The sequence below is a fragment of the Pteropus alecto genome, unplaced genomic scaffold, assembly GCF_000325575.1.
Source record: "Pteropus alecto unplaced genomic scaffold, ASM32557v1 scaffold52, whole genome shotgun sequence".
Taxonomy (NCBI): Eukaryota; Metazoa; Chordata; class Mammalia; order Chiroptera; family Pteropodidae; genus Pteropus; species Pteropus alecto.
In genome coordinates this window covers 425,965-435,909 of record NW_006433941.1, presented here as the reverse complement: position 1 = coordinate 435,909, position 9,945 = coordinate 425,965, and the positions used below count along the sequence as shown (strand labels likewise).

Here is a 9,945-nt window from a genome sequence, read left to right as displayed (position 1 = left end):
GTATGACCATGTGCCTTAATTATCTGTGAGTATTTGCTCACTGGAATGTGTATGCCTTAAGAGCCCAGATTGTATCTTTCATGTCTGGATGCACACAATCCTCCATAAATGTTCACTGAACTAGTGATGGAATGAGCTTGTTTTCTCTTTTTTCTTCTCTTAAAAGAATGGACATAGGATTGTGTGGCTACAGCAAAGTTCACACCCATGCTGGCACAACGTGACCTTCACTCCTTCCCTGATTTGCAGCCATGTTAGCAGTAAAAATGGCCCCTATGAATCTAAAGGTAGAGGAAAGGAGAGATACTGAAATTTTTAATTTCAAAATAGGGAAGTTATAATGGCTTTGGAAGGGGAAATGGAGAACTGGGAACTGAGATTCCTCACATCCCTTCAGCAAGCTGCCACCTGATAGGTTTGCTATTTGCTTGGGGATGCTATTCTTGGGAAGCCTGGCCTTTATCTGATAATCCAGGGAGCTGTGAATGACTTACTGGGTGCCAGCATGATGCAGAGAGCCAACACAAATGCTTAGAAACAGAGGGAAATGACCAAATCCAAGAGGGCTGGAGTGAGAACAGCAAACCCTGCCACCCCCTGCACTGCAGGCAGCCTGCCCCAGGCTTACCTGGTTCGCTCAGGCCCGGGCTGGAGGCCCAGGCTTGATGGAGAAAGCGAGGGCACCATGGGGTCGTCCGGGGGCTGCTCTGGAAGAGGCGATGGCAGCTCTGCGGGCGGGGCAGGGGGCTGCATGGAGGGTGGGGCACACGACCCTTTCCGGCCAGCAGAGGAGCCTCTTCGAGCCACCCAGGATGTGTCCATCACCCTCACGCCCATGCTGGTGAGGGACACAAAGAAACGTGCTTATCCACACGTGACAGGCGACGGGCTCCCTCCCCCACAAAGCAGACACATTCAAGCACATCAGTGTTAGGAGAACAGTAGCGCAGCCTTAGCACCTTCCTGGGCCCAGGGAAGCGAGGCATTGGCAGGGCTCCACTGACAGGCGACGCTTGGAGCATCCTGGCTGCCCTGTGCAGGCCTCGTCTAGCGGCCCTGGCACAGCTGGCTGCTGTGCTTCCACCCTCTGCCAAAGCCAGCTGATCTTTCAGGGCAGAATGCAGCCTCTCTGCGGGGTACTCACTCCTCCCAAGTGAGAGGTGCAGGTGGGTGGGATAGGGACACGGGCAGCATGGGACTAGAACATGGCACCAACCAGCAGGAGATATCTAAATATCCGTCCTTCTTTATGTCACTTGCGGTCTAGAGCACAGGGCTGAGTCAAGATTCCTGTGCTGGCCCTCTCTGCAGGCCACACCCACTTGTCTACACTGCAGGGAAAGGGCAGATCATGCCTACGGTCACTCTCTGCTCTGATTCCATTTTAATGATGGGAACACAGAAGGCTTCGAGTAAGTCGGCCAAGCAACCAGACACGGCACATTCACCCTCTGGCAGAGCTCACTAAGGCATAGCTCACTTAATTTTCAGAGATTGAACATGGCCTGTAGCTACCCGAAGATACTGTACCTTTGGATTTTCCTAAGGCTGCAGGGACAGAAACATACAGATATTAGTGTCAAAAACAACTACGCCTTTCTTTGGACATACAGGTTGTCTCTTGTCAAGGTCAGGGTCTCAGTATAGGGCTTTTATTGTCCCAAGAAATTGTTCCAAATTTGTTGGTCTCTTAGTTAAAGTGACTCTTCTATTTATTTGTATGAGTGAAAAATCTTCTACCAAGCTTATAGACAAATACAGAGAGAAGTTGGAGTAGATGGTATGTGTAGAGGTGGGGATGGTCAGGAGAGGGCAAAGAAAGGGAGAAGAAAGACTGATGGAAGTATGGCAGTCACCTGATTGCTTCTAAGTTCCATAATTTAGAAGGCAGTTAGTTCCCTTTCCTCTGGTCTAGGAGGTGATTGGTTCTGTGGTACGTAGCCAAGGCCTTCACTAAGGCAAGAGCTAATATTTCTAGTAAGAGGGAGACATAGACATTCACATAGGGAGGAAACATGTGCTCCCAGCCAGAGTCTGTCTCCACCATGTACATGCACAGTGGGTCTGCAGATGAGGGTTTATGTGTGATTATTCCCACCTCTTACTCTCACCCACACTGGTCAGAAGCACAGATAGTACAGCATAAAATCCTGACCACCTAAAAGGTTACATTTACCTTATAGAGACACAGCAAGATTTTCTTTTTAAAGGGTTCGAGTTTGGAGATTGCTTGTAGCAAGTGGGATTTAGATTCTCTAGGAAAATAAGCATTGAGATGGAGCCTGCTGTGAGATGCACAGTGGAGAAATGGTGCTAAAAGCTGAGTACACACTGAGATGGGGACAGCTTCCTGACACTTTTTTAACCCAGAGACTTTGTTATGTCTGATGTAATTGTTAATTTTTCTCATCTTCCTTGGATGGCTCTGAGGCAGCACCTTGGGAGGTGGGGAGAGGTTGGTCTCTTTCCAGGACCCGCTAGCTTTCAAGTCATCTTGGGTCTAAGGATCCTCCAGCAATAAATAAGCACCTCCTATAGGAGATCCAGAATCAGTCTTGGAGGACACTCAAAAGACTGGGACAGGGCCAAGTTGCATCCTCTGATATTTAAAGTAGGCTGTGAGGGGGTATCGAACTATATTCTTGGGCTTCAGAATTTATCAGGATGCAGAGCAAGAGGCTTAATATTCCACTGTGGGGAGAGAACTGACACCACTTTTTTTTTTTTTTCGCAGTGGTTGGCGAGGATGGCAGGCATGCAAGATGTTTCTCATGGTGCTCCACGGAAGGAGCCCTAAAAGATGAAAGCCTCACTCCATTTTCTCTTCCTTACCTGATTCTCTTTCACTTAGAAAGACCTTTCCCATTGGTGTGGACCAGGGGGAAAGGGGAGGCACGGGCTTCGGGATCAGGGCTGGTGGGGCATGCCTTCTACTTCCAGTGGCATCTTCTAGCATCAGTAGCCTTAGATGCCAGGCTACTCTCCTAGTTTACTAAGTGAAGGAGCCGGAGCAGGGAATGCGTATGGACAGAATGAGACCTGCTAGGTATCGGTGGCAAAACGTCAGCAACAAAAGAAATAACAGCTGAACATCCACTTCTGCTTTTACAGAGAGACTGCTGTGCTGCATGTAATCACCACTCTCCCATCTGAAATTGCTTTCTTATGGGAGGCAGCATCACATGTTCACAGTGAACACACATCAAATGTCCACTGATATTTTCAAAAAGTAAGGAGTTAGGGTAAGGATAAAAGTTAGGGGAAGGAGATGAGGAGCAGGGAGTACAGAGTTCTCACCTGCTCATCATCAGGCTCCATGTGGGGTAGGCTAGGTAACAAATCTTCATCTTGGCAAAGCAGTCCCACTGATGTGAATTCTGCCTTGTTTAACTCTTCCCAGTCTACCAGGACCTTACATTTGCGTGGAACTTATGTAAACCACACTTTGTATTTTTCATGAGATTGTATCATGGAATAGGTTCTGGAATGATCCAAGCCTCATAACCTAAGCTAAACCATTCACTGACTCTGTGGAGCTCTTTCCTCATCTACGGAATAAAGATAAGACTTCCCATCCAACTTCCAGTATTTCCATGAAGGAATTTTATCAACGAATCAGTGCTAAGATATAGTTAGCATGCCCCTGGGACATAACCTGGGAAAGGAAGCCAAGTGATCATGCAATGGGAGTGGTGGTGTGAGAAATGGGAAGCACAGGCGCACCTATGAGTGGTCTGTCTAGCTATGCAAATGGTATTTTGGGGGGTTGACCGGTTGGAGATGTAATCATATGACATCTTGATGGAGGGAAGATAAAGGCCTGGTAGCTGGATTGTGTGCAGCTGAAGAGGCAGCAGCATGACGGGATGACTCCACTCTCTGTCCTGCTCATCTCGATTCTTCTAGGGAGCAGCACAGCCCTGTGGGCAAGAGCATGGACTTTGGAAGGAGGGATCCGGGGTCTGAATTCCAGATTTTTTCATTATTAACTGTGTGATATGGATGAATTACTTAACATCTAGTACCCTCTGATTACCCTCTGTAAGATGAAAGTAATGTCATCCCCCTCTCTTTCAGGGTTGTTGTAAAGAACAAATAGAACAGTGTGCACACATTTCTTGGCATTTACTAAGAAATCAATAAATGGTAGCCTTGACTATGACGATGCTCTGTCCTTATAGGTGCCAAGTACATATGATTTTTTAAAATCCCCATAGATAAAGAAATAAAGAGAGTAAACCCAGGTCTAAAACAGGCTGACCAAAGGGGGAAAGAAGGATATTGTGTCTCATTGAATCAGGCACAGTATGTCATAAAGATATTGAGAAGACCCCATCTGGGTCATGTCTCCTGGGTTTATAGTGTCTGTCATCAGACTTCTCCCCGAAGTAAAGGGAACAAAAGAAAGAAGGATAGAGGTAAGAAAGAATCTTCTTTCACTAGGCTCCTTAGTCTTCCAGGAATCTGAGTTAGATGGGCCCTGTGGGCTTCAGAGGACGGAGTCTGAAAGATTGGATGATTCTAGGCTTAAGGAACAGAAAATAAGGATGGGGATCCTCCCAAACCCCCTAAGTCTTACTGCCCAGCCCAGGTCATTAAGGCAAGAAAGAAAGAAAGCATAAGATGGGTCGTCTTAGCTGGAAAGTTCTTTGGGAAATGAACTGTGATAGGGTGCCAGAGACTCAGCCAGAAATGTCCATATCCTTCCCACCTACAGAAGGTTGCCCATGCACAGGGAGCCTCCTACAACTTTCCACTGTCCTTGGCAAGTCCATTTTGGCTTTAGTATATTTTCTGCTTGCAGAATTAGCACAATCGCTCATAGGAAGGTGAAGACAGATAAATACATTCAAGGTGCTTTTAGCGAGATGTCAAAGAACGGGGTTGGCTAGGGAGCCTCTTGAGTGGAGAAGTGCACCCAGGCATGCTGCTATCTTAAAAACGTGATGTCACTCAAAAATCTAGTGTGTATACAGAAAACAGCTAACATTTAACATGTACCGGGCATTGTTTTAAACACTTTGTAGGTAAAATTTTATTTAATGCTCAAAACAACTTTAAGGTTCTTGTTATTGCTTCACAATTTTGCATATAAAGAAACAAGGCATTAAGGGCTTAATAATTTCCCAAGGTCACGTGGCCAGAATTTGAACTCAGAGAAAGCCTGATCCAAAGTTCATACTCTGCATGTCCACAGGGCTATTTCGTATAGGGTTATTCTCACACATGGTGGATAGGGAAAGGGAATAGAGGTTAGACCTATAAATGTCTCCTGATGTAGGAAATGAAGTGGTATTCTTATTTTAAAGTCTGTAATCTGGTAGGCCACACAGGAAAAGCCTAGAACCTTAAAAATTGAGACAAAGGCCTGCCCCAGAAAAAAATAAAAAGTTGAAAATCTCAAAGTTGAAAGATCCAGCTCCAAGAAAAATTAGGTGTCTACAGAAAGAATCCATTTATCATTGAGCAGAATTATGCCATGAACCATTCTAGGTAATAAGTTATCAAAGGTTTGCTTTTTTCCCTCTGTAAGACGGACATCTGCCATACTGTTTTTGAATCCTGGTAAGGAACAATCGTAGCCAGAGGTGTCGGTCAATATATGGCTTTGATGCATTCAAGTCTACAGAGATCTAGAAAGTTTTGATTTTTGTTCTAGACATCAGTTACATTTGGCAAAGGCCAGCCGGGAAAGAGGAGACAAGAAATGGGTCAGCCATCAGATGCAGACCCTGGTGAACTTGGGTAGCTCCCCAATATCCATTGAAGATATCGAAGTTCAGATAATGTTTAAGATGGACTTGGAGGTTGGTTAGCAATGGCAGGGGCCTGTAGAGTCACCACATGGTGCCAAGGGTAGCCAAGGTGAGTGAGAGGCAACCTAAAAATCCTGAGACTTAGCCTTGCCTGCACTTACCCAGGAAGCCAGAATCAGGTAATTTCTAGTTCCTATAGGGATAATTCCTCTCCTAAATACATAACAACAAAGTTTCTTAACCTCCTCAGTATAAATAAAGGCTGGAGTCCATCTGTCAGCATTTCACAGGCCTGGACTCGGCATCCACAATGTATAATACCTGGAAATGTGGAAGCTGAGGTAGGGTCTGGGTCAAGAGTATACCTTTCAAAGGTCCATTTGACCAATCCAAACCCAAAATATGAGTCAATTTTTCCACTGGTATCTGGGATGACTTTTTAGGTAAGCTTCTTATTATATGTTCAGGTCTCACTGAAATGATTGTACCATCTATGCATGACGTAATCCCCTTGAGGGTGATGGTCTTTTGTGTGCTATCCATCCTCTCACTGTAAGACAGAGGACCTTAATATCTATAGTTAAAAAAACAAGTTTCTTGGATCGCTAGCTCTGATAGTCTCATGACCACAAGATTTACGATCAATAATTTGGGGAAATGATGCATGCCACAGCCCACTTATGAAGATGTGGCATCTAAGAGAAGGTTAAGAGACGGAACCTTTATAAACCCTCTAAGTCTTACTGCCCAGCCTAGGTCATAGGGCAGGATAAAAGGAAAGAAGTATCTTTGGGATACCAACTGTGACAGTGTGTGGGAGACTCAGCCAGGAATGGCCACAACCTTTCCCATCTACGGGTCTTCCACGTCACGAGGAGCCTCCTGTAACCTTCTGCTATCCTTGGCCAGTCCATTTTGGCTTTAACGTATTATATGCCTGCAGAATTAGCCCAACTGCTCATGGCAAGGTAGAGACAGATAAAGACTCTGAGAAGTCATACACTAAAGAAACTGGTTTCAACACGTTGAATCATGTATTTTAAGAACTCGTTTGACTCCAGACTCCCATCCTCCCCGCAAATCCCATATAACCAACAGTGGGATTTGTATTCCACAGAGCACCATTCAGATTACCCTTGAACCTTCTTAATTAAACATGCTTATTCCAAATTACTGGTCGTCAAGGTTAAGGTCTAGATTGGTGAGACAAGACCCATTACAGAGTAGCTCTCCAGCATAGGCTGAGGATGAGTCACACACCAAACTGAGCTCTAAGGGAGACTGCTAGCTCTGGTGTAAATATCCTCATAGAGTTGTTTTGGTTGCTGTCAACTGGCTCTGGTGGAGGAACTCTGAGGCTAGATCACTGTGGAGCAAGCAAAATGGCTGCAAGTATGCCAGGTTTCAATACTGGAAAGAGGAGCTGCATATGTGTCTTTTGATTACAAAGAGCCAAGGGTCATTGGGATCTCTGTGAACAGAATGCCCTCCCATTGGGATCCAAGGGGCCTGAAGTAAACAGGGGCAGCAGGACAGATGTGTCAGCCAGCAGGGCAAGTGTAGAGAACATGGGCCAGAGCCAGGAGGTGGCAAACAGGCACCAAAGAAATGGGCACATGATATATAGGAAAAGGGATGGTGGAGTCTGTCTGAAATCTGAGGCTGGCGACAGGGAGTAGAGACAGAGAGGAGTAGAAGAGGGGAGAGTGACAGCCAATAGGAGGGTAGAGATGAGATACTAGTAAGGAGGCTTCATTGCTGAGGTCTTTCCTAGTCTGCCTCTGGGCTTCTCCACAGATCCCTCAACAATCCCCTTTGAGTTTGTTCTGACTGCTGTGGATGTGGCCAATGGATGCATCTGACAAATACTTAGGGCCCATGAGTCCATCCTGACCAATGGGCAATAGTGTGTGGAAGTCTCGGCCAACTCTTTTAGAAGCAATAGGACTTGCATAAAAAAATATTTGATATGACTAGGCATAACATTTCCGCCAATGTCAGAAAAATAGAAGGGACTTGCAAGGTTACTTTCGTTTATTATTTGGGACAAATGATCCAAAAAAATCACTATTCTATAAACAAACCAAAAATATAATATAAACAAGACATTAAAAGTACATATCAACCTATACCCAAAAATTTCTAAGTGGGAGTTGAGAAAAGTACAGAGAGCACTAGTGTGACCTATTGATACTATGTTGCTAAGATTGTTGGCAGAGGTAGGATGGACTGTATGTCACACTGACATTTAATGCCTAAAGTAGAAAAATTTTGAAAATTAAAAAAAATGGTATCATTTCAAAATTCCTTATTCGGAGTGGCAAAATTTTTCTGTGATTCAGTGGTTCTCGAACCTAGACACACATTAGTATCATGTAGGACATTTTAAAAACCACCAATGCCTGAACCTTAGCCAAGGCCAATGATATCAGGTTGGAGGAACAGGGGTCTAGGGAAGCAGAGCATTGGTATTCTTTTTTTAAAGCTCATTCTGGCTATTTTTAGCTGCATAACAAACCACTCTCAAAACTTGGTAGCTTATTTATCTAGGTCACAACTCCACAGTTTTGGCAGAGTCAGACAGGGACAGCTTGTCTACCCTACACAGCACTAGCTGAAGTGGCTTGGGTTGGCCTAGAAGGCTCTAAGATGACTTGCAAACAAAGCTTGTAAGTTGGTGCTGCCTGTCAGCTCAGTGCTCGCTGCAGAATGAAGGCTGGGGGCTTTGGTTTCTCTCCAAGGGGCTGTTTGACTTCCACACAGCAGGGTAGCTGGGTTCCAAGAGCGAGTATTCTAAGAGACCCAGACATAATCTAAAAGGCTTCTTCTGATCTGGCTTCAGAAGGCCCAGACATCACTTCTGCTACACTGTATTAATAAGTAAGTCACTGAGTCCAGCTCAGATTCAAAGGGAGTGCAATTAGATTTCAACTCTCAGCAGAAGTAGAATCAAAACATCCACTGTCATCTTTCGTATGAAGATTAAGAGGAAGGATGTATTAGTTTCCTGTGGCTACTGTCACAAGTCCCCAAAGTTATTAACAACAGAAATTGATTCTCTTACAGTTCTGGAAGCCAGAAGTCCAACTAAAATCAAGGTGTCAGCAGGCTGTGCTCTCCCCAGAGGATCTAGGGAAGAATCCTTTCCTTTTGGTGGCTGTCAGCATTCCTTGGCTTGTGGCCCCAAATTCAAATCCCTCTCTGCTTCATCATCATATCTCCACTTGTGTGTGCATGTGTGTGTGTGTGTGTGTGTGTGTGAGATCTCATAAGCCACCCTCTTATGATATATGTGATTGCATACAGTGCCTACCCTGACAATCCAGAGTAATCTCCTTATTTCAAGATCCATATTTTAATTACATCTGCAAAGACCCTGTCCCAAATAAGGAAAATAAAAAACATTTACAGGTTCCAGGGCTTAAGACCTGATATTATGGGGGTAGGGGGGAGAAGAGCATTATTTCGCCTACCACAATCATGAAAAATGTATATGTGAACTTCTAACTCTGACCCTAGGACTTGCTAATGAAATAGTTTCCTGTGTCATTATGAATCAGAAAGGCATCAGGACCAAAGCCAGGAGCTGGGATTGGGACTAAACTATCTTGTATGAAGTCTCGGACATAGCAACCATCAGCTAAGGAAAATGTTATTCATTTTTTCTTCCCCAAATTTCCTTTTTTAAAAAGTAAAAGCTTTATTGACATATAATTGAATATATTCTTCTTTAACCTCACCAAAAAACCTCAATAAAGCGAGCTTTAATTTGTCAATGTTTCAAGGGGTAAAGGTAGTCTGAAAACTTTCAAATGCATCTCGAGTAAGTTCTTGAGCAAGAGAACTTTCTCAACGATGAGGCATCTGCCTAACATATCATCATTTGAGCTTCTACATCTGCCTGCATGCTATGGAGGCCAGTGGACTTTGAATACCCTGAAATTCCAGAGTGATAACTATCTCAGCAGTCATCTGGATTGCTCTTGGAGGGTACTAGAGATCAGATGAAGTCTGGCAGGGAGGACACAGGACCACACCTCTGATGCAGAAACACTTGGGTACCAGGGGAGCTCTCTAAAACAGGGGTCCCCAATCCCAGGGCCATGGACTGGTATCAGTCTGTGGCCTGTTAGGAACTGGGCTACACAGCAGGAGGTGAGCAGTGAGCCAGTGAGCGAAGCTTCATCTG

General features: G+C 44.8%; 1 protein-coding gene across 6 annotated transcripts in view; it reads right to left on the bottom strand.

Moving 5' to 3' along the window:
• The window catches only part of ARHGAP44 (Rho GTPase activating protein 44), a 176,390-nt gene that overhangs the window by 13,177 nt on the left and 153,268 nt on the right, over nt 1-9,945 (bottom strand). For all 6 annotated transcript variants that reach the window (XM_025044357.1, XM_025044355.1, XM_015586683.2 and 3 more), the window contains one exon: nt 629-838. In XM_025044357.1, the coding sequence (XP_024900125.1) occupies nt 629-838 (210 nt within the window). The remainder of the gene's footprint in view (nt 1-628; nt 839-9,945) is intronic.